Source organism: Sapajus apella, unplaced genomic scaffold, assembly GCF_009761245.1.
Source record: "Sapajus apella isolate SASKATOON/1434 unplaced genomic scaffold, GSC_monkey_1.0 scaffold20, whole genome shotgun sequence".
In the NCBI taxonomy this organism is placed as follows: domain Eukaryota; kingdom Metazoa; phylum Chordata; class Mammalia; order Primates; family Cebidae; genus Sapajus; species Sapajus apella.
The window spans coordinates 27460673-27485760 of NW_022436960.1; the positions used below are offsets into that span (position 1 = coordinate 27460673).

Here is a 25088-nt window from a genome sequence, read left to right on the forward strand (position 1 = left end):
CTTAAGTGTAGTGAGTGGCACGATCTTGGCTGACTGCAACCTACGCCTTCCGGGTTCAGGCAATTCTCCTGTCTCAGCCTCCCAAGTAGCTGGGACTGCAGGCTCGAGCCACCACACCCGGCTAATTTTTGTTTTTTTAGTAGAGACGGGGTTTCACCTTGTTAGGCTGGTCTTGAACTCCTGACCTCAGGTGATCCACCAGACTTGGCCTCCCAAAGTTCTGGGATTACAGGTGTGAGCCACCATGCCCGGCCGACGGGGATTTTAAAAAAATAAACAAAATGTTACATTTAGAGTTGAAGTTGAAATCCAGTATCCTACTTACCCTTGCCATGCCATGCCTAGTTTCCTCCTCTCGCCGGCCCTCCCAGGTGCACTCCCTATGACTGATTGTGATATTGACAGCATTCTTGTGCAGGCTTTTATACCTCTATTACCCAGATCTGTGTGCACCCATAAGCATTAAAGTATCAACGTACATACACATTTAGTTAGAAACATGGCATAAGTGGTATCCTTCTGCAATTCGCTCCCCTACTCTCCATCTCAACAGTAGCTTTCTGAGATTTATCCACATTGATACGTATAGCTCTGGTTCATTCTTTTTACCTGTTAATGAATATTTAATTTTAAGAAATGACCACAATTTGTATATTGGTTCTTACGCTGATCGGCATTTAGATTGTTTTCAACATTTTTTAAATACAAACAAAGCATCGATGAACATTCTTGTACATTTCATTTTGCCCCTGTGCTAGAGCTCCTCCCAAGACTAGGGAGGAAAACTGCTAGGTTGAAGGATGTGTTTAGCTTTCGTGTTACTGGCTATTTCCAAATTGCTTTGCACAGTTTCTCACTGGCAGCATATGTAAGTTTCCTCTAACCCATATTCTTACCAACACATATTTGTTTCTGCCCATCTGATGGCTAAAGGGTCTTGTCTTTCTCAGGCGATGGTTGCATTAATCAACTTGACTGATTCTCATAGGAACCCTGGGCGGAGGTGGCACAGGTCTTATTTATGGCCACCTGGCAGGAGGGCACATTGAGGCCCAGGGAGGAAATGATGCATCCAGCACGGCTGGTTGTGACCAGCCAGGAGCTGAACAGATCCAGAGGTCGGGGGTCCCAGGCATTCATCACACAATAGGGACTGTGTACGGGGTCAGAACACAAACTTGGCAGCCCATTTTTAGAGAATAAAACATATTTAAATAACCTGAACTATGTAAATATCAGCAACTATCCACACTAACAGAGGACAAAATAATTACCATTTTAGGGAGCTGTTATTTCACAAAACACTTTGTATAGCCGTTCCTTTTTTGATCCTGATAACTCCATAAAAAGACTTGGATTATTACTGTTCCCACTTCACAGATAAGAAAAATGAGGCTCACAGCTAGTCAGTAGAAGATCACATCATGAACCCGTTTGCCTTGAAAGTGTGTCTTCTGTACACACCCTTGGAGATGGTGTGCCTGAGAGTTGGGAATTCTTAATATGTGCTGTGAGCACAGGTGGGTCTGTGCCATCTCTCCCGGCTTCCTGCACAAGTTCCCTGGGAACCAAGGTCACACCGCAAACATGGAGCATTTCCTCTCACAGGGAGGCTCAGCCCCAGGTTGTATGCCCCTGAAGTTAGACTGGTAATAACACACTGGCTCTGCCACCTAACACCTGTGACCTTGGACAGGTCACCTCCTCTGTGTGCCTCAGTTTTCTCATCTGTAATGTGGGGATGCTAGCATGTACCTTCCAGCCAGGTTGCACAAAACAGCTGAGGTCACACATGCACAGTGGCAGGTGCCCAGAAGAAACTCAAACGCTGGCTCTTGTGACAAAGCCTATAATTGTGACTTCTGGCCACAGGCGCAGCTAGGGGTCCTGGTGAGGAAGGCTCTGCACAGCACAGTCACTGGTGTATTGACTTTGGAAGACAGCCCACTTGCATAGGCTCAGGAGGCTTTATTTTGGAGATGCCAGCTCCTGGTGCCCAAGCACAGGGCCAGGGCAGCCACAGCCAGTAGCAGGCAGCAGTCCTGCAAGGACATCTTCGAGGTCACTGGAAGGGCCCTTCTAAGTCTTCTTCTTTGTTTTTCTCGTGGCTTGAAAAAAAATCAAAGGATTATAGTGTGAGGGGTTCCTGTGGGCTGCCACAGTTGACAGTAAGCCGACCAGGCTGTTTCCAGGGCAGGGTGCAAGGGAGTCCACGCCAAGTGTGTTGGGTGGAGGGAAACAGGTGTGTTCATCACCATTCTCCACTTCCGCCCATCCCAGAAGGCCTTGTCCACCATTTGGGAAGCAACCCAGGTTCACTGCTCTTCTTGACGTGAAGTCATCACCAGCAACTAGTTATCCTAAGTCCAGTGATAGAGGAGAAAGGACACATGATTAGAATGCAGGAGTCAAGTTTAGTTGGGTAAACCGTAGACTTTGCAAGCTTCAGTATACAAGGGAGCTAAGAACACCTCTCCCACCTTCCTGGTGCATGACATGCCCTGAGAGCTACCGAGTGCCAGGTAAACAGCAGGTACTGAGTAAACGCCACTGAGCTGCCCTGGCTCTGGGGGGAAGGGATTCAGCTTTGGAGGTGATGAGATGGAGAAGCCATCCACACCCTTCCCCAGGTCAGGCACACATTTACCAGGGTAGCAGGTTCGCTACCTGTGATCATGAGACAGCCTGGAACTCTATCCAACCTTCCCAGAAACTAAGTCTATAACTACGGCCTCATAAGCTTCCTATTCAACCATGAGGACAATCATAGTCGGTTGATGACAAGAGGAGACTCACAGGCCTTTGGAGGTAGAGTTCAAACACCAGCTCCATCCCTTGCTAGCTGGGTAACCTTGGGTAAGTCACTTACCTTCTCTGAGCCTCTGTTAAATCATCTGCAAAATGAGAGGAATTGTGCCTATTTTGTGCTGTTGTGAGAAGGGAATGAGACTATGTCTGTGTGTCACAAAATAGGTCTTCAACAAACGGTGGCTGCCAGTAAACTCACCCTGGGCCTCTGATTCCCCCTCTTCGAACTGGGGACATGTGCTGCTCCCCGGCAGGGCTGCCGTGAAGGTGAAATGAGACAGTGTATGGAGCAAAGCACAGCATTCGCTCCTTACTGAAGGCCCCACGAGGGCAAGACTTAGGTCTGTTTCATCCTCCAGTGAGTTCTGAGGGCCTGACACACACATGACAGGCTCTCAGAAAACATCTGTGGAGTGAGTGAACACGCTGACTGCTCTCAAAATGGTAACTGCAGGTGGCTTAATGTCTCTGAGCCTTAGCTTCCTCATCTGTGAAGCGGGAGGGCTGTTGTGAAAATGCAGAGGGCCTGCAGCAGAGGTTCCAAACGGTCTCCCACCCCGAGTGTGCCTTGCTCCCCTTCCCCAGGCAGACACCACGCAAGGCAGCTGTGTACGTAAGAGCAATGTTTACTGAGCGATACAGGACTGAGTACTATGAAGGGTTTACAAGGATGGAAATGCACCCCGCCCCCGCCCCGGCCACCCCCAACACCCAGAGACTACAGTACTTAGGAGTTACACACAACGGCCGTAACTGGTGGCTATCTGTTCATAACAAACAAACCATAGCATATTTATACTGTATCACATCGAGTGATTATAGAAATCCATATATATATTGCTTGTATAAAATCTTTTCTTGTAAAAAATATTTAAAAAAAAAAAAAAAAAAGGAAAGTATAAAAAACATGTGCAGTTGAAAGCCCTGCCAGGACAGCCAGTCTGTAAACATTCGGTGAGTATGTGCTTTGGAAGGGCGCCCGCGCCTCAGTGCCCACAGCAAACTCCAGCAGGGCTGGCGAGGGTGCACCCGGCTGCCGCCTCCTGGGCAGGGCCGCGCTGGACCGAGGTGGGTGGGGGCATCAGGGCCCCGCAGCATGCCCCTCTCCCGCTTCGCATCAGGGTGAGGGGCAGGGCTGGGGGCAGATGGGTTGCAGTTTCATTCTGAGTTCCATCCTCAGCCGCATTTTGGTTGCAACTCATGGCTTTTCCTGGCTGTTGGGAGGTTCCTCGGGTGGGTGCCCTGGTGAAGAGGCCGAAGAAGGGCCCAGGGTTGCCTCGTTGGGCGTCTCCCTGGCCTCGGTGCCTCTGTCCTGCTACCTTCAAGTGGGGCCCCAGGCAGGACAACCCTACCCGAGGGTCAACTTTGGTCTCAGCGCTTGGTCCCTCTGGGTTTCCTCAGCCCGCTTTTCCCCCTGGGTGGCTGATCTGAGTTTCACAAAAAAGCTCGGCTGATGTTGGCTGTGCCGAACCCCATTGCACAGTTTTTCATGCACCAGAGGAAGGGCTCTCTGGGCGCCCCGTCCTCCTCGATCGTTGTCACTTTTCCTCCTCCTCCTCTTCCTCCTCCTCCGCCTCCTCCCAGCCCATGGTCACTTCTTCTCGAGCTGCTCGAGCAGTGGGTTGCCTTCTGACTCGGGAGTCTTGACGCTGTCGGTCCGGACGATGCAGGTGGGGCGGTGTCGGTTCAGCATCAGGATGAGCTGCTGCCGTTCCTGCTTCAGCTCCTCGATCTGAGTCTTCAGCTCTGCATTCATGAGTTCCAGCCGCTCCGATTCCTGTACGCAAACACAGAAGCACGCTGTGAGTTTCACCGGGACCGACTCTCGGGGGATGCTCTGCCTGGGCACTCTGGACTGGCACTGGCCTTTCTGCCTGCCACGTTCCTGTAAGAGGAAGCAACAGACTCTGCTACTGAGCCCCTGGCTAACGGACTCTCTGCAGCCAGTGCCGGCCACACCGGTGACACTGGCCTGCATCACAGTGGGATGAGTCCAGGTTATATTCTGGGGCCAGCCAGGCTCATGTCCCATCTGTCTCCCCTCCCGCAATCCACCCCAGCTTCAGTGATATTGCTGTTGCTCAAGTACGCCAAATACTCTGCTGCCTCAGAGCCTTTGCACAAGAAAGAAAGGGTGGGCAAAGAAAGGGGGCCAGGTGGACCTAGAGCAGGTCTGTGGAGCAAGCATGGGGTGGGGGGCCTCACGAGGGGACACAGATGGCAGTGTAACGGCAATGTGCTTTGATGTGTGCAGACACATGTGAGAGATACCTTGGCTTGCGGGATCAGTGAGTGTAGTGTGGTCACATTCCTCCCAAGACATGTGCTTCCTAGCTATTAGTCTATAATTACTTAAATAGCCTCTTCCTTATCCCTGTGATCTGGAAGCTTTGCCCACAGAGAGGGAATCAACGGTCATCCTGCTGGATCCCAAATGAGGTTTCCAACAGACCTCAAGTGAGATTTCCAGGGAACTTCCGGCTCAGCGGGAGAGGTTCCGGGAAAGGAAGGAATGTTGGCGATTTGATGCGGGAGGTGGTGAGGGTTACACGTCCATGGTGTGGATGCGAGATAGGCGTGTCGAGTCAAGGCTTGGAGGGTTGAACAGTAAAGCAGGCAGCACCTGAATAACTTAGCTTGGATTATGTCTAAAACCTTTGAGAGTTGACATTTATTCGAGGGCCAGCAAAGTTTCAGACCAGTGGTTCTCAGCTGGGAGTGATTTTTGCCTCCCGAGAGACATTTGGCAATGTCTGCAGACATTTTTGATAGTCTCAACTCAGGGGGAGCTGTGCTACCAGCATCTAGCAGGTAAACGCCCTTCAACACACAGGCCAGCCCCATAACTATTTAGTCCAAAATGTCGATAGTGCAGAGATTGAGCGACCTGTGTCAGTCAAACAGCAAGCAGTGGTCGCTACTGCGTGTGTGACACTGGAGGGCCTGTGACCGGAGGGGCTGTGGGCCCATACGCTGCCATCCTCCTGGCAGGGCACGGGTGGAGCGGCCTCCCCAGGGGGTCCCAGGAGCCCTTCCCTCCAGGGGTTCCATCTTCCTCCCCCCACAGCTGGTCTGACCAAAATGCTCCTGTGCCTATCTCCAAGGCAGTAGCATGAGCGCCTGGGAACTCAGAACTGCTGAGACAGGCCGGCCTCGTGACCAGATGCTGTGAGAAAACAGCCTCACTCAAGGGAAAAAAAAATGCTGGGGGAAATTATTAAAAATCAGCTCTGGTGGTTTTTGGTTCCACAGGCTGGGACATGACTAGGAAGTTGGCCTGGTCCTCTGCCCTGAGAATTCCAAGAGGGACACATCTCGGAGGGCCAGGAGAGACCCCGCATGAAACCCTGTGAGCACTCAGGCCGGGGCAGTTAGGTGCCAGTGTCAGCCCCCTGCCCACTGGTGACTCTCTGGTGACATTGGGAACTTCTCACAAACCCTCTGACCACCACGGTCTCCCCAGTCCTAGGGCTTAGCTCCATCCTCAAACTCTCCTGAGCCCCTGCCTCAAGGAGTATCGGGAACCCACCCGTCCGTGAGTGTTTGCTGAGGCCCTGCTGTGTACAGTGAATGCCCTGGGAATGCAAGGGCCACGAGTCCCCACATGGCTCTTACGGCATTTCCACTCTAAGGGGAAGATGTAATGCATGTGGCAAGGCAGAGCTTAGTGTGTGGCCATCAGCCACCCAGGGTTCAGAAGATTTCAGAAAGGGCTTAAAGAGCAGGTCTCTCCTGGGGCATGAAAGATGGGTTGACTCTGGCTGGGTTGAGAAGGGGAAGGAGGGGCTTTTTCGGGTGGGGAAACCGGTGTGAACAAGGACCCAGACATGGGAAAGCTTAGGATGAATTTAGAAGGTGAAATGATTCCACCGTAACCATAGCTCACTTCAGGACATAGTAGGGTATAAAGCTGCAAAGGTGGGTTTAAAGCCAGCCTGTAGCTCTGGAAAGCTTATGGGTTGAGAATCTGAGTCTAGAAATAAGTTTCTTTTCTTTTTTTTTTTTTTTTTAAGATGGGGTTTCACCACGATGGCCAGGCTGGCCTTGAATTCCTGACCTCAGGTGATCCACCCACCTTGGCCTCCCAAAGTGTTAGGATTACAGGCATGAGCCACCGCGCCCAGCCAGAAATAAGTTTCTTAACTTCTCTGAGCCTCAGTTATCCCCTCTGTAGACAGGGGAGGATCGTGAGGATTAGATGGACTCACAGGGAAAAGCACTTTGTAAACCAAACAGTTAGAGAGGCTTAAGGAATTTCGCCTGTAACACATGAGCAAGAGAATAGCATAAAGAGGAGAGAGAAGAAGAGAAGCAAAACGTCTCAAAGAAAAAATCAGCAGATCTTGGTGACTGCCTGGATTTGGAGCAGGAAGGAGATAGGGCAGAGAGCTGACTATGAACCTGACGGAGGGTCTGAGGACCGGAGCCTGGGAGGGGAGCCGTTCTGGAAAGTGGTGGAAAGGAAAAGGAAGAAGTTTGTTTTGGGTACAGTGAGTGTGAAGTTAAAACTGGACATGCAAGGGGAAGTGTCTGACAGGCAGAATTCAATAGCACTGCACACACATATCCGCCTCTGAGAAATTACCACGTGTCAAACCAACTATGTGGGAACATCTGTATCACACAGAAAGATCAATGCAGTGTAGGGCAACTTGCTTTACTCATGCAGTTATCGTGCAAAGAACATGATATTCTGTGGGTTTTAAATGTTAGGGTACATCATGGACTATCCCGAAATCTGATTGTCCGGCTGTCAGAATGTAGCTGCCTTTTTTTTTTTTTGAGACAGAGTCTCACTTTGTCACCTAAGCTGGAGTGCTGTGGGCACGATCTTGGCTCACTGTAACCTCTGCCTCCCAGGTTCAAGCAATTCTCGTGTCTCAGCCTCCCCAGTAGCTAGAATTACAGCCATGTGCCACCACGCCTGACTAATTTTTGTATATTTAGTAGAGACGGGGTTTCACCATGTTGGCCAGGTTGGTCTTGAACTCCTGGCCTCCAGTGATCTGCCTGCTTCGGCCTCCCAAAGTGCTGAGATTACAGGCATGAGCCACCATGCCCAGCCAACATATAACTAACTGCGTTTTAGTTTCACTGCCTTCCATCCTCAAAGTGTTACTGGTTGGCTCTACATATTTATTTATTGTGTAAGTATAAGTTGATTTCAGAAGAATCTTTTTTTTAAAACCATGATTGTAGAAGTGGTTTGTGACTTTGTAATGGCAATTACCTAATTTGTTTATCTAATTAATGAAGGAACTGAGCTAGGATCTTTCTCGCATTAATTATGAAGCATATACCTCTGGCTGCATTTTTGTTCATTGTTTTGCCTTCTGTTGGATATTTATTGCCCTAGAGAAAATGAAACCATTTGTTGTTTTAGAATAAAATTAGTACAAGTCAAGTTCTGCCACCTACACTGTGGTTGGCAAAGGCAGTAGAAAGAATACAAGGTGAGGGGCTGGGTGTCCTGGCTTTTAATCCTAGCTGTGTGACCTTGGCCACGTCACTTCTCTCTGGGCCTCAATTTCCTCCCAGAAAATATGATGATAGGCACAGGGACTTTAAGCATTAAGATTGTTTGAATTGGCTGGGCATGGTGGCTCAAGACTGTAATCGGAGCACTTTGGAAGGCTGAGGTGGGAGGATCACTTGTGTCCAGGAGTTCGAGACCAGCCTAGGCAACACAGGGAGTCCCTGTCTCTATAAAAAATAAAAAATTAGCCAGGCATGGTGGCATGCCTGTAGTCCCAGCTACTCAGGAGGCTGAGGTGGGAGGATCACTTGAGCCTGGGAGTACAAGGCTGCAGTGAGCTATGATTGTGCCACTGCACTCCAGCCTGTGTGACAAAGTAAGATTCTGTTTCAAAAACAACAAAAGGTCATCTGAGTCTATATTTTTAAAAACCCATTCTAAGGCACATAAAATGGAATTCCACTAACTTTTTGTAAGAGCTGGGAAGCAGCCTGATATGGCCCTTGGAGCCTGAAAGACCTGTCTGGATTAAAATCCTGACGCTGCTACTTGCTAGCTATGCTTCCATTAACAAGTTTCCGATTTTCTCTTAAGTCTGGGCAACCTGAATATTGTTTGGGGCACAGAGGAAGCCCCAGGTTCTAGTCCTGATTCAGCCACCGTGTGACCTTGAACTTCATCAATGGACGGGACTGCCTTTCCTCCTCCCAGAGCCACTGTGATCATCAAGGAGAGAGTGGCCATGAAGACCAGAGGGCACCACAGGACTGCGAGATAGCATTATTGCTACCAATCTCGAGAGAACTGTTCGGACAGCAGCGTGACAGGAGCTGTCAGCTTTATACAAGGCAGAAGCCTCAAGGCCACTGCTCCTGACTGCAGACAGAGGAGGTGCTGAGGTAGCCCCAGGGCCTGCAGGGTGTGGACCTGACCCCTCCCAAGGCCTGCCCCTTCCCCAGGTTCAGGGCCTCAGCTAGTCTAGGCAGGCAAATTCCGAGATGCAATAAGAATCTTCCAGGTATGGAGCTGGGTGTCCAGGGGTCAAGGGTGGGATGGTGGCTTTTTACCTATAATATATACACAATTTTCTCTCAGTAGCCTTGGGCGATTGGTCCCAGGACTCCCCGCGGATACCAAAATCCGAGGATGCTCAAGTTCCTTCCATAAAAGGCCCGTTATTTGGATATCACCAATACACATCTCTCGTATACTTTAAATCATTTTCTAGGTTATTTATAATGACGAATACAATGTAAATGCTATGTAAATCGCTGTTATGCTACATTGTTTGGGGAATAATAAGGAAAAAAGCCTGCATGTGTTCAGTACAGATGCTTCTTTTTCTGAATATTTTTGATCTGCTGTTGGTCGAATCACAGATGCAGAACGCTCGGCTATGAAAGGCCACCTACAGATATATGTCCCAGTTGTATATATCCCCTAACTTAATAATTAATATTTATTAACAATGAATATATGCATCTCTGAGCCTTGTAAATAGTTTACTTATTGAAAAAAAATACAAGAGGAATCCCCCAGGTCTGCAGGCACTGACTGTCAACACAGCCACCTGCACTCCTGCCCTACACTTCACACCCAACCTCTGCTTCCAAGGCTGGGGAGGAGGAGGAGAACACAGGGGTGCGGGGAGGACTGGGTTTGGGCCCCGACAATGCTGCCCAAATCTCCCCCAAGACCCCAAGGCTGCACGCTTCCCTTTCACTGGAACAATATGATACTTCCAAAAACTGATCCTTCCACCCCAATCTGTGCCCCCCGCTGCAGCCAGAGGGATCTTTTGAAGGCGTGCCTCCCCTCCTGCAACCCTTCAGTGGCTCTCCATGACCGTATAATCCATCATCCTAAGGCAGCACTTGTGAGAGTCAAAGAAGGGGCTACTAATCATGAGGCCAGGACAACAGGCACAGACTAGGCATGCCTCAGGCAACCCGGCATCTAGCATCACCCTATTATGAGGGATCTGGGCCCTGCCTGCCTCTCCACCCCGACACGTGGTACTCTAAACTCCGGCCGGTCTCCTTTTCAATGCCTTAAACACATCTGTAAACAGCACCTCTTGCCTTTGCTTGAGCCCTTCCATTCCTGGTAACCCACTAGGGCCTTCATCTCACTCCTCTTTTATGTCTGAATGGAAGCAGCCTTTCCTTAGCCTAGACCAGGGTAGGGCCCCTGCTGTGTGTTCTCACAGCTCACTGGACTTGCCCGCTCAGCATGTCACTATTTCTCGTTTCCTGCCTGCCATTCCACTGCCGACACCCCCGCCTGCCCTCGGTGCCGCAGGCACTCATAAACATCTACTAAAAGGACGGGCAGATCAGCAAAGGATGAATGAAACCAAGCTTACCACTCACTTGGCCAAGTAACTTGACCCCTCTGAGCTACAGGTCAGTCTCTAAAATGGGGATACATGATATTATCTCACTGGACTGTTATAAGGATTAAATAAAACACCAGAAATGCCTCGCACACAGTAGGTGCTCAGCAAGTGTTCCCGGAATGTGAAGGGCAGTGAGCGCCGTTCATCGGGCACCTACTCTTTGTGGCACTCGTGTGTCACTAACATGCTGTCCACTCGGGCCTATCTCGCCTGGTAACTGGCCGACAAGCTCCTGAAGGCAGGGATCTCACACGAAGGTTCCCCAGTCCCTGCAGTTTCTCATCCAGCTCTGCTCATGGCAGGCACTCAGTGCTGGAAATGAGGTATGTGACACTCCATCCATCTTGAAGGCCCATGTCTTAGAAAATTCCTGAAGATTTCCAGCCCAGTGTTATAGCACCATCTCTTCCAAGAAGCTCCCAGATCCAGGAATCTAACCCCCATCTATAATAACCATTCCCTGCCCTGCACACTCAGCCTGGAAGTAGATATGCGGCCCCATGCTGTCTACACTCAACTACAGAATAGCTCTCTGCTTGTTGCAAGCATGAGAAGAGACCCATAGACTCTCCAGCGTCCAAGAACACTCGGCTAGTCTAGGCTAGTCCTAGCCTTGTCTCTCCAGCTCCCACAGGAGGACTGTCGCTCCTATGTGCCCCCAGTGTACCCAGCACAGAGGGGCACATTTAGTACATGCTTAAAAATACCTGTTGAATCAATTAATGAACAAGAGAGCAAACAAATGAATGAATGAATCAAAGCCAATATAACAGAGATGTGGGCAAGTTACTTAGCCCCACTCTTCCTCAGTTTCCTCATCTGGTGAAAGAGGATAATGAACGGACCCACTTCATGTGGTTATTATCCCAATACAATGAGATAATGTACATACAACATTTAGCACAGCACCCAACTTTACAAATAGTGGCAACTATTGTTAATCACTGTGTACGTTTAGAATAGGACCTGCTCCATTATGTTTTTATTATTCAGCAATGAACCAATAATCAGGGGTGAAAAGATAAGAGTCTACTGGCTTGGACCGATTAGCTTTCTGGTCATGTTCCCTCACTGCCAGCCACCATTTCTGAGATGCAGGGAAGCTCTAAGAGGCAAGACTCCGGGGAGAAAAACAACTAACATCCTGCTCGGCACATTCCACATGAAAGGGCAGGTAGGGCCAGGAGGAAGAGCAACCCCTGGCTGACCTCTGCATGCAGAGCTGACCCCTGATTCCCAGAGGCAGCAGCAAAGAGCTTGGAGGCCACCTTCAGTGTGGCTGAGGGGCTGGCCAGATGGCATGCAGGGCTGGATAAGCCACCTGCAGCTGAGGGAAGGAGCTTTTCCCTGTGCAGATGTAGCCAGGCCAGAGGCTGTGTCCACTGCCCACATGCAGGATGTTACGACCTAGCTTCATTGGCACCCACCCTAGACAACTTTGGTAGCCACCAGGGAACCAAAATAGACAGTGGCAGTCCTGGGCCATCTGGGTCAATCAGCACCAAGGGTCTAGCTTCAGTGGAGGGGAACGCGGCACCTCCTTCTTTCTTGGGGTTCCAAGGGTTGTGTGGGCAGGAACTGCTGAAGGCTGCCCGTGGTTGTCTTGGTTCAGAGGTGGGGCGGAAACAGGAGGTAGGAAAGAGCAGAGGGGCCAAGGCTGCTTTGGCAGCTGCTAGCAGATGTTCACTGACTACAGAGACATCTGATGGCCTCTCCCGGTCCAGAGTACACAAGCTCACTCCGAGGAACGGCAGGCCTCCCCACCCACCCGGCCAGCTCACCCGCTGCAGGAACTCCGTGCGCTCCTTCTTCTTGTTCCGGCATCGTGCTGCTGCGACTTTGTTCTTCTCCCGGCGCCTTTTCCTTCGCTCCTCTTCCTCATCTAACTGTGAGGGCACAGAGCCACTGATTAGACGTTGAAACAGGCCTGAAGTATGGCTTCTCACCTGACACACAGACAGAGGGACAATTTCGCCTTCCTAACCCACAACTCCGCAGGGAACAAGGGAACACTTCTGCCAGCTCACTGGCTGGAGAGTTAGAAACATCTCCCAGCCAATCTAAGGATCCTCTCAGAACATCCCAGGGAGGAGTCAGCGGCCCAAAAGGGCAGGGATTCTGCTATGGTTTCCCAAACTTCAAGTGTTAGAAGCTTAATCCCCAACACAACAGTGTTGAGAGGCGGCGCCTGTAACAGAGGGTTAGTAACAATATTAATGAATGGATTAACGTTGTTATAAGAAAAAGGGGTTTGTTATAGAAGGAAGTTTGGCCCTTTCTTGCTCTCTTGTGCTCGCTTGCTTTCCCACCTTCTGCCCTAGGATGATGCAGCAAGAAGGGCTTCACAAGACACCAGCACCCTGACAACGGACTTCACAACTTCCAGAACTGCGAGAAATACATTTATTTTCTTTATAAACTACCAAGTTGGCACTCTACAGCAACACAAAATGAACTAAGACAGACATCCGGGTTCAGATGTCCTGAGAGAGAAGCAAGCCCAGAGACGCAGGAGGCCCCTCGCTTCTGCCTCCGGGGTCCTTCAGCTCTCCCACAGGTGGGCCTCCTGGAGGAAGAATACGCAAAGGCAGAGAAAAGGGTTAAAGCCAGATGAGGAGTGCAGGAATGCCGGAGCCTGGCAAGTCTACTCACACAGAAGTGGCACCCAATGGGCGGTGACGGCCTTTTCTTTTGCCCAGCCCAAGCCCTCTGGGTACAATTTTCCAGGCTAGTGGCTCCCAGGCACTTCCTTTAAAAATGCCTTGGGCATGAACACAGGTTCCACATTCCACTCCCGCCCCTTCCGGCCTCCTTGACTATGTTTGTCCTCCCCTCTTACCCTCTGCTGGGATTTAAGATCTTCCCTGCTGCTCCATACCCAATATTCCTTTCTTGGCCCTTCCAAATGCTGGGACCCATTTCCTCTTGTCACTAACAGTGTCCCCAGCCTCCTCATCAGCTTTAATCCCTTCCCCAGGATGCCCACCTGTGGGAGAGTGGAAGGACACTGGGGCACAAGCAAGGAGCCTCCTGAGTCTCCGGGCTTGCTTCTCCCTCCTGACATGTTAGGAAATTCACCATTCATGAAATAGGACCCCTCAAAAGGAGAGAAGGAGACTCACTACCCACTGGCACAGACATCGAATCAAAGTTGCTGATGCTATTGCTCCATTAGTAATAATAACAAGGGGTACCATTTGTTACCTCCTTTGCTAAATGCTTTAAATACATGTCATTTAATCCTTGCCATCAAAGTTTTATGAGGGAGTTACTATTACTGTCCCATTTTACAGATGGTGAGACTGAGGCTCAATAATTCAATTTGCCCAAGGCCATACAACTAGAAAATAGCAGAGTCAGGATTCAAACTCAGATTTCTCTGGTTTCAAGCACTCTGCTCCTGGCCACTGGCCCTTGAAGCCCCAGTCCATCAGGAACACTTTGATGTGGTACCTCTTGCTGTCTGTTACCTACCAGGAAAGTCTGAAGGACACCAGGACCAGCTGGGCTGGGGACAGCCCAGAGTCAGGCCATTAGAGAAGCCACTGGATTGCCCTGGGCTTGCCAACTCTCTCACTTCTCCAGCCAGGGAGGAGGATGCGGGCGGTGACTCTTGCAGCCCAAGGCCTGGAACAAGGTCTCAGCCCAAAGGGCTATAGGCCAGGAAAATAAACAGCCTCTCTCTGAACACTCCCAGCATGCTCTGAGAGCTCAGGACAGAGGGCCCCGGGCCCGAGAACAGCACCATGGCCGTCAGCACAGGCCTTGGCAGGGCAGTCCCCTTTCTGATTCCCCACTACCTCTGAGCTTCTCCCTGCCCCATTCCCACCCCACCTGGGAGTCAGCTGCAGAGCCGCCTCATCAACACCGCCACACCCAAGCACCTCCCAGTCCCTTGGCCTCCTTTGAAACTGAACCAGAAGTGACAGCTCCTCTGGCTGACCTGCATCTGGGAAAATAGAAACCTGGCCGAAATTGATTCCGCCCAGCCTTAACCTCACCCCCAACAAGGCCAAGGTAACCGTGACGACAGGCAGAGGGAAGGAACTGGAGGAAGTGGCTGGCCGTGCAATCTCCCCTCGGCCAGGAGGGTTTGCCCACAAACTGTCAAGGTGATGTGTGCAGCCTGGGCACTGCCGGGCCTTGTGTCCTCCCCTGAGCAACCAACCTCTGTCCTCCAAGGCCTTACTCCCTACCCTCACCCCGCAGAGGGCTTTATTCCACAGAAAGTCAGAAGCAGACGGCAGAGAAAGCTTCAGCAGCAGATGCAAAGAGGCTCAGAGCTGGAAGAAAGTTTGAGATCAACTGGGCCAGGCTAAGGCCCAGATCAGGGGCCACTCCTCCTCCTCTCTGCAGCCACATTCACCCGCTCCTGCATCACCTTCTATTCCAAATGTGTCACCCTTCTCCAAGCCAGCCATGCCCTCTCAGATATCCTTCCTTTCCCACTTGGTAAACTCTTACTCAACCTCAAGAGTAAATGTCACCTCCTCCAGGAAAGGTCCTTTGACTCCCTGGATAGAATCAGCTGCTTTTATCTAAAAACAGAACTACCATTCAACCCAGCAATCCCATTCCTAAGTATATACCCAAAGGAATATAAATCGTTCTACTATAAAGACACATGCATGCGTACGTTCATTGCAGCTCTATTCACGATAGCAAAGACATGGAATCAATCTGAATGCTCAATGACAGATTGGATGAAGAAAATGTGGTACATATACACCATGGAATACTATGCAGCCATAAAAAGGAATGGGATCATGTCCTTTGCAGGAACATGGATGGAGCTCAGGTTACTATCCTTAGCAAACTAACACAGGAACAGAAAACCAAATACCGCACTGATAAGTGGGAGCTAAATGATGAGAACACATGGATACAAAGAGGGGAACAACACACACTGGGGCCTACTTGAGGGTGGAGGCTGACAGGAGGGAGAGAGATCAGGAAAAACAACTATTGGGTACTAGGCTTCGAATCTGGGTGATGAAATAATCTGTACAACAAACCCCCATGACACGAATTTACCTATATAACAAATCTGCACGTGTCCCTAAACCTAAAATAAAAGTTAGAAAGAAAAAGAATCCACTGCTCTTTTGGTGCTGCTACAGCACCGCAGGAGTCTCCACCGCATCCTACCACAGCCCTTGGTTTACGTAGGTGCCTGTTTTCCCTGCTAACCTGGAGGACAGGACCTGAGCATTCCCAGCACCTGGTACAGCACATGGCACTCAGACGAATGAATGAATGAATGAAAGTAAGGATTCCAGAGAGAGATGCTACAGGCTTGGATTCTTTCATTACAAAGTGACTTATGGCCCGTGTTTGCACCTGCATGGCTTTTTCCCCAGTGCTCACAGGAGCTTTCTCTGCCGGGATGGCCTCTTCTCTCTATTTGTAGTAGACCAGCAAAACTGGGAGACTGGGGCCTGCCTTCCCCAGAAGCACACTGGCTGAAGGCAGAGTCTAGATTTGGGGGCACAGGCCCCTGATAGCTATGGTAAGTCTGCATGAGTCCTAAGCAGGCCCGTAAAAAATTTAGGGTGTGTGCTGAAGCTTAGAGCCCCCAGTTCCACAGCCACCACCAGCCTCCAAGCCCATCCCCAGGCCTTTTCTGTACCCATGCTCCCCACCTTGGCTGATATCTCCCAATGAGGCAAAATGTGACCCCAAAGCCCCATCTTCACACCTTCCCCATTAAAACTGTGCTGCATTGCCCCTAAATCATCCTGCTGCTATTTAAGAGTTGCCCAGAGATGTAGACAACAGCTGTTGAGGCCCTATCAGAAACAAGAGAGGCATTCAGCAGAGCTCCTCTGCCCTCATGCCCACAGCTAATGCGGGCAGCGCCATCTACACCCCCAGGGGGGACCACTTGGAGACTCTCCCCAGCCCTCTTCGGGGCTCTTTCATCCCCAGAGTCAGGGCTGCTGCCTTCTCCTTCCTGGTGTTTCTTGAATTCTCTGAAGCATTTGGCCATGAGTGGGTGAAAGACGGCAGAGAGTGTTTGCACCACACACGGCTCTGACATCTGAAACCGGAACCCCAAACTGGTTGAGATGATTTGTTTCCGCAGATACAGCTGGAAGAACCAGGATTGTTGAGGAGGCAGGTTGACGCTCAATACACTTAAAGAACCATGAGGTGCAGGCTGGGGGTCAGAGCATGCTTTTCCTTGTTCTCAAGCTGAGTGTCGGCTCTGTTTTCCTGCAGTTTCCCAGGAAGGCCCAAGGGCAAGACTGTCCGGGTCCTGGCAGTGAGGGGTGCTGCCGCGCCGCACTTCATATTGGATGGAGAGACCTGGGGACTCAGGACCAAGATGGCCCGTGTGCAAGCAGCCCCTTCTCACTCAGACCCCTCCTCAGACGGCCTGTTCTCAAGCCCCTGCCACAACTGACTGGACAAGGCATGAACGGCTGTGCCGAGCTGGACTCACTCTCCTGGAATTTTCAGTTGGACTGGGAGATCCTGAGTGCTGGACTAAGGGGTCCTGGAGGGCCAAGCAACCAACGTCAGCCACGGGCCTGGGGAGGCGGGAAGATTGGGCTGTGAAGTTTAAAGTGAACAGAGACCACAGACCACATGACAAGAGAGAAACAACCACTCAGCTCTAAGAGAGAGTCCGAGAGACAAAGAAACGGGCAAAGAGAGGGAAAGGGAGACAGGGAGAAAAGCCGGGCCTGGAGCAGGGAAGGCAGACAAGGTGCCCAAGGCACACGTTTAAGCAATCGCAGGGTCAGCACCAGAGAGGGAGCACCTCCCTAAATGGCCCGGCCCCGTGCACTTCACCCAGGCTAGCTCACCCCACCAGGCCCTGAGACAAGAGCGCTCCTGACAAACAGGCAGAGACAGACAGACACAGAGACAGTGGGACAGAGAAACACACAGAACACGGAGATGAAGAAGGGGAGACAGAGACAGAGAGACAGAGCCACAGGGAGAGAAACATGCAGAGTTGTGGATGGAAGCCAATGGCACAGACAGTAGACAGACAGAAGACACACAGAGAAAGATGCTGTCTTGGTCCTCTTGATTCCACCCTGGGGAGGCCTGACTATGCTCCTTATCACTGGGACTATGAATCTGTCCTGAAAATTCTTCCTTTGGAAGAATTGAAGGGAGAAGGTTTCTGCCACATGCCACTGAAAGATGCCTGGGACACCAAGCTTCTGCCCTTGGAAGTCAGGTGATGCCAGGGGCTAATGAAGGAGCTGAAGATGGTCCCCAGTGATCCAGGGGAGAAATCCTACCCAGGAGCAATGTTCCTAAAACTGCTGAGAAAGCATCAATGTTCCTAAAACCACTGAGAAAGCAGCAGAGTCTGGATTCAGAAGGGCCCTTAAGCAGCAGCCAGTCAAAGAGGGGACTATCTCTGCCTTTGATACCGACTGAGGGGACCACCCTCAATACCGAACAAGGGTGGTCCCCTCAGTTGGTATCAAAGGCAGAGGTAGTCCCCTCGGTCAGTATCAAAGCTCCTAGACTAGGGGGTCCCAGCAGGAAACAGGTGTTTATTTTTTAATTAATTTATTTATTTTTGAGACAGAGTCTCACTCTGTTTGTTGCTAGGTTGGAGTGCCATGGCATAATATTGGCTCACTGCAATCTCTGCCTCCCAGGTTCAAGAGGTTCTACTTCCTCAGCCTTCCGAGTAGTTCGGATTACAGGTGCTCACCACCACACCCAGCTAATTTTTGTATTTTTAGTAGAAACGGGGTCTCACCATCTTAGCCTCGATCTCCCGACCTTGTGATCCGCCCGCCTCAGCCTCCCAAAGTGCTGGGATTACAGGCATGAGCCACCGTGCCCAGCCACAGGTGATTATTTAAAGGACATTAATGAGGGAACTATTTAGAGTGGTGGATGGAGCTTAGGGAACCCGGGACCAGCAACAGTGGAGTCACTAAGACCTCTGGCTTAAAGGGGTTAAGATCAAGGGTGATGACTGGAACCCAGAGAGAGCTGTCACTTAGCCATGGGAGATAGTCATCAGACAGGAGCTGTGCTCTTTGGTAGAGGAACACAGCCACTGCCCAACAGGTGCCCGGCAGGGAGGGATCAGGGGAATGAATATCCCAAATTCTTTTCCAAGGCTGGTCCCACCTAATGGCCAAGTTCAACCAGAAGCCAGCGTGGAAGGACTTCCTGAGTAATGCAGTCCATCGAGATGGGCTACCTGGGCCACAGAGCAGGGTAGGATGAAAATGGATCTGACCGGCAAACAAGACTATCCCTTGTATGCACCCATCTCTGTGATTCACATAAGTCCACCCCCAGTCCCGGCCCCGGTCAGGGCCTTTAGGCAGGAGTCAATGACAGCAACAGTTGACAGATTCCTACAGGGCTCGGTCATCCCCACTGCGAGCACTTCCTGGATATTTGCCTGGAGTCAGGCACTGTGGAGTGTGGTTGGCTGACAGCACAATCAGCCTCCCCTGAGTGCTTGCTAGAAATGCTGAGACTTGAAGGCTGCCTGGACCTACTGGATCAGGGTCTGCATGCAGTACATGTGCACACAGATTTGAGTGTCCAGAGAAGTTTGCCCTGGAGCCAATTAAGGACTCACACAGTCTATTCAGCAGGTAGTAATGATTCCACCTGCAAAACACATCTCTAACGTGTCCACCACATTCTCCATCCCTGCTGCCTCCAGCCTGGTCCAAGCCCTCATCACCTTTGCCCTGGATGACTGCAGTGGCTCCTAAGGGCTCTCCCTGGCTAAAACACAGTCAGCTCCTTTGCTTGCAACCTTCCAACAGCTTCTGTCACATGTGGCCCACAGAACCGAGAAAACCTGGCTCCTCCTGCCTCTCTAACCTCCCACTACACGGCTCTCCTCTATCCCTCAACTCCAAAAACGGGGCCTCCTTCCTCTCCCTCACAATGACAAGTTATCTTCCCTGTCCCCCGGTTTGCGCTTGCTGTTCCTTCTGTGAATTCTTGACGTCTTTGCTGACTACCCCAAACTAAAACCAAGCCCTGTTCTGTTACCATCTCCCTGTGTATTTCCAAGGTGCAATCACTAACAGCACTGACCTTTTCCCATGCACGTTTGCCTGCCCACTCATGTCAGTTTCCCATGAGAACCTTAGTTAATCAACTCATAGTTAAACTATATAAATATCTCAGTCTATCACCTCCACCACTACCACCCAGCCACCAGAGCTGAGCATGGCATAGAATGAGTGTTTATTACCTAAATTAACTACGTTTAATTCGCTGTCTCAGTAAGTCACCCAGCACAGCTCTATCAGCTTCCCCACTTTTGCAGATGAGGAAGTTAAGAATATCAAAGCTGCAGAGATGCTTAGTGACAGCTCAGGATTCCAGTCCAGGTCTTTGGGCCACAGGGCCCGAGCACGTCCTGCTCTTCAAGGGGTAGGTGGTCTATGCGTGATCACTGCCCTTAGAGTTAGAAGTTGTTAACAGTTTTTTAAAAACGTTATTGCACAATTTACATGAAGGTGTAACATTCAAGCTCCATGGTTTAAAGGAGGGGGCTTTAAGAAGGGGGCTTAAAGGAGGGCACCTCACCAGTTCCTCTCAGGCCTAACCCTCACCCATCCCTGTGTTCCTCAGGCCCTGTCTGCAGGTGGCACAGCATTTCTGCAGTGGCAAACAGCAGCCCAGATGTGATTCTGAATTCTGACTTTTCATAAGCATTTTCAGAAATATAGATTTCAGGACCCACAAAGACACAGAATGAGAAAGAGAAACAACATTCCCAACCCAAAGCACTGAAAATACAGAAACTCTCACGTTGACAAAGCACTAAAGGAAGTGACAAGCAAAAATAGAGAAAAAAGAAACACCGAAAAGCCCTGGCACTAACTGGGGCAGCACAGGTCTGAAGGGCTCCATCTCATCCTAAGACTGTTGCCTGGGCAGAAAGAACCAGGCTCATCTGAGACTTGTGGCATCAGAGTTGACAGTGTGAGCTCTGGTTGGTGGGGTTGGGGGGTGGTCTTTAAGACTTGGGTTCCCCCAGAAGCTCTGCTGTAGACCAGCTGTGTGCTTCTGGGCAAGTTACTTGGCCTCTCTGAGCCTCCATTTCTTACTTGTACAGGAAGGTACTGAGCCCTGCAGCACACAGTAGTAATGAGGACTGAGTTCCAGCCCAGAGCCGGGAACACAGGAAGAGTTCTGTGATGCCAGCTTCCCTGCCTTCCTTCCCAGGCAAGGCGGAGGCGGTGCTATTGCAGCCACAGCAAGCTTGGCCTGCCTCCGGGTAGAATGCAGCACAGAAAGGAGACCTGCAGAGAGAGAGGAGCAGGGTGGGCCGTGGCGTTCTGAGCATGCTGAGTTGTCAGTGAGCAGGCCTGGAGTAACAGCCCCGCAGCCTCCAAATCTAGCCTTGGGCCTTGCATAGCCGGCCAGGCCCACCAGGGCCCCCCTGCATGGAGGAGCCACATTTCAACACCAGGGACCCATGAGCACCCTGGGAAGTAAACACCCAAATACCAAACATACCAGACATTCCCCCACATAAACAGAGCTCAGGGAGCCAGGGGCTGCGGTCCCTCCCCACTCCCCCACCCCCCATCAACAAAGTAGGGTAGTTCAGGGACAGAGAGCCACAGCCTCCTCTGCCTCCTCCTACCCCAGGAGGGAGGAATGAGGAAACCCCTGGGGCCCTCAGCCAACACCCTTGCTGACCCCCCTGCAGCCAGCAGGGGCCAGGCCCTCCCAGCATCCCCCATGAGGCTGAGCTGCTGGAAACTCTCTGCCCTCCTGTCTCCTGCCAGGCCTTCTTACTCAATGGCCAAAGGTCTGGGCCTCAGCTGTGAAATACTGGGCTATTTCAATGAACAGCAGGCAGGGCTTTAGGAGAAAATTCAAGACAAATGGTCAGTCTGAGGCTGGGGTTGCAAACTCACATCACCTCCAGGGGTCAAGCAAGTAACTCACCATTAGTGAGGGAGTAGGGCTGGACGGGGCAATGCCCACCCCTCCTGCCACAGGAGGGGACACCCCAACTAGCCCCAGTGGGATGCAGGCTCAAGTGCTGATAATTCTTCCAAGTTTTCAAGAAAATATAAATTTTTAAAGTAAAATCTCCCAATTTTGAATGTCAGCAACTTATGCAGTGAAAGGAACACCGCATAAGCCAAACAAAACACATCTGTGGGCAATGCTGGCCCACGACTGCTGACTGATGACCTCTGGCAAGCAGCCACCCTAGAGGGCTTGTCCTCAGAAGCCTGGGCTCTGGTCACCACAGTGCCCTACTCTGTGACCCTGAGTCAACCAGGTCACCTCTCAGGTCCTGGGGCTCATCTTTAATAAACACAAGTAGCTCCCACTTCTCACTAACCTTCAAACACATCTGCAAGTTGGGTCTTAGGGGCCTCATTTTATAAGTGAGAAAACTGAGGTTCAGCGAGGTGGAGTGTCTGCCCGAGGCTGCCAAGCTGGGAAAAGATAGGGATTGACTCCATTCCATCAGGCCACCTTCCCCACGGTGGGCTGGGCTAAAATCTCCGCAAAGTCCTTTCCACCTCTGACTTCCCTGGGTTTTTATTTATCCAGCCTTCAAGGGCAGCATGGGCCTGATTGAGGGGAGAAGGGGTTAAGGGTGCCCTCTAACTCCTTTTAAGCAGTTTCTTAGCTGGGCACAGTGGTGTGTACCGGTAGCCCAGGATGTTGAGACCGCAGTGAGCCATGATCGTGCCACTGCACTCCAGCCCGAGAAACAGAGGGAGACTGTCTTGAAGAAAAGAAAAAAGAAGTTTCTGCTTTTACAGACTCTTAGTGCCAGGGGCTCTTGGAAGCACCAAGGCTAATCCCTAGATTTTACAGATGAGGAAACTGAGTCCCAGAGAAGAAAATGGCTTGCTCCAAAGCAGACCCTTGAGGACAGGGACTGGGTCTTCACAGACCAGCCCAGAGGACACTGCTCAGTCTGTCCTCCTGGGACACTCTGCTTGACTGTGCATCATCTCTCTTTCCTGAATTTTCCATGCCCTGTACCTGCCTGTCCTCTGACCTTGCCTTTCCAGTCTCCTGCCTCTTCCCATCCCTTCCGGGCTGTTTTCCAGGTCCCACCCATGGCCTGCTACTCTTCCTCACTCCATATGCACAGCCCATGGATCACCATCCATTTTCATTTACGTGGTTTCAGCCACCACCCATACACTAATGCCAACCAAATCTAGATTTGCAGACCCAACTATCCAAGTGCCAGCTGGGCTGGATGCTCAATGTGGACGTCCCTAAGGGCTCACTACCTGCCTCCCCACACCCCGTCCCTCTTGTTATCTCCAATTTTGATCACACCAACCATTCAATTCTAGATTTTTTTTTTTTTTTTTTGAGACAGAGTTTCGCTTTCATTGCCCAGGCTAGAATGCAATGGCATGATCTTGGCTCACTGCAACCTCCACCTCCCAGGTTCGAACAATTCTCCTGCCTCAGCCTCCTAAGTAGCTGGAATTACAGGCAGGCACCACCATACCTTGCTAATTTTTTGTATTTTTAGTAGAGACAGACTTTCTCCAAGTTGGTCAGGCTGGTCTTGAACTCCTGACCTCAGGTGATCCGCCTGCCTCAGCCTCCCAAAGTGTTGGGATTACAGGCGTGAGCCACCATGCCTGGCCCAATTCTAGATTTTAAATCTTCAGATTTGCTCCCCCATCCGTCACCACTGTCACTTTCCAGGCCCACTATCTCTCCTGGTCTACTGCCCCAGCCCCTTAGGAGGCCTCCAGATCCTGCACCCCAGTCATCGGAAGGATCTTTCTAAAATGCAAATCTGACCCAGTTACTGTCCACCTTACCCTCCAGATGAAGCCCAAGCTCCAATGTCAAATGAGGTTGCTAGCACTTGGCCCAACCTGCGGCAGTCCTACCTCCTGTCGATCCCAGGGTTCTGCTCTATGCTCCTGAAACGCTGAGCTGCCATATCCCACACACTTCCCTGGCCGGCATGCCTTTGGCCTGCTGTCCCCTTGCTTACTTCTCATGTCTCCTGTACATGCAGCTGGAGCATCACCTCCCACAAGAAGCCGTAGGCTGAGGAGATGTCCTTCTTCTCTGAGTGTATCCTGGCCCCTACTGTATTCTATTCTATACTCTGTTTCTGACTCCTTCACTAAACTGGGGGTTCTATGAGGGCAAAGCCTGCATCTTGTTGACTTTTTGTGTGCTCAGCACCTTGCAGGGTTAGGGAGGAAGAAGGCCTGATCTACAGAGCTGGTGACCTGGGCAAGAACCCAGGACACCTGACTCTAAGTCCAGGGCTCTTTCCACTTCATTCCAGCTGTCCCCAACACCAGGATGTAATCAAGCACATTCACCTGTGAACAAACCCACACACTGGACGCTGTGCTCACTCAATCAGCTCAGCCAACCACCAGGTGAAGGCTCTGAATAAGAGCTGGCAGAGGCAATGGCTCCACCTGCCAAGATGAGTCACTCGGCTCCCATGGCTGGGGGCGAGGGTGGATAAGCTCTTGCTCTGTGTGCACAGCATCGGCAGGAAACCGTATAGGGAGGAGGGTTGCAAACTCAGCTCCAGCCTGAGATTCTGCAACTGAGAAGACCTAGAGACTCTAGATCCTGCCTGCATCCTCAGGCCAGGAACTCAGGGTCAGAGAAGGGGAATGAGTGTGCCCAGGTCCTGGGCCAGACAGTGATAGGACCAGCTGGAAGGCTACTGCTTTCTGGGAAGAGGCTGGGGATGCTTTCTGGGAAGAGGCTGGGGATGCTTTCTGTATGAACTGAAAGCCTGACACCCTACAATCCTTGTGGGGCTTCAGAACCCACAGGTGGATCCTTCTAAACTGACTCCTCGGTCTCCTCGTACCTCAGCAAGATGAAGCATGTCTCTGACCACAGCCCTCCCAACTCCCCTTGTCCATAGTAAAAACCTTCTGCATTAAGAGAACCCCAAAAACAATAGGCTGCCGAGGTGTGAGGCTGGTTTATGTGAACAGAATAGGAAACGGCCATTCTCTCAAAAAGCAGTGGAGAACAGCCCCATTTCCACCGCTAAGAAAAGAGAGCATTGTGCTTGGAACAAAGCCTGAGAAAGCCAGCTACGCAGGGTGACACCCATTTGCAGCCGGTCCTGCTAAGGAAAGAGCAAACACTGTTACTATAAAAGTGAGAAAGAGTCCAGGAGACATAGGAAAAATCACCTTGGCACAGGCAAAAAACCTAACACCGAAGAGAAAAAGAGATGATGATTGCTAGGAAATCCTTTTGCTGGAGAAGAGCTATTTGGGGAAGGATGTCTTTTGCTGAAATATGTCTATTTCAGGCTCGTTTCATATTTATGATTTAGTGGGGTCTAGTTTCCCACTAGGCAATCAATCTGTTTTCTTGTGCAATTGACAGTCACTTCAAAGGATGAGAAAAGGAGAGAAATGGTGGCCCCCACAAGACTCTTGCCACCCC

The 25088-nt window shown here is 50.9% G+C and overlaps 1 protein-coding gene across 9 annotated transcripts in view; it reads right to left on the reverse strand.

The window, feature by feature from the left end:
- Positions 1–3416: 3416 nt before the first annotated feature.
- Positions 3417–25088, reverse strand: part of JDP2 (Jun dimerization protein 2) — a 44704-nt gene continuing 23032 nt past the window's right edge. For 4 of the 9 annotated variants that reach the window (XM_032287799.1, XM_032287798.1, XM_032287800.1 and 1 more), the window contains exons 3-5: positions 13522–13668; positions 12464–12568; positions 3417–4585 (exon numbers count right to left, since the gene is read on the reverse strand). In XM_032287799.1, coding sequence (XP_032143690.1) covers positions 4400–4585; positions 12464–12568; positions 13522–13668 — 438 coding nt within the window. In that variant the 3' untranslated portion in view covers positions 3417–4399. The remainder of the gene's footprint in view (positions 4586–12463; positions 12569–13521; positions 13669–25088) is intronic. The other 5 variants (XM_032287803.1, XM_032287802.1, XM_032287804.1 and 2 more) reach the window with 3 other exon arrangements.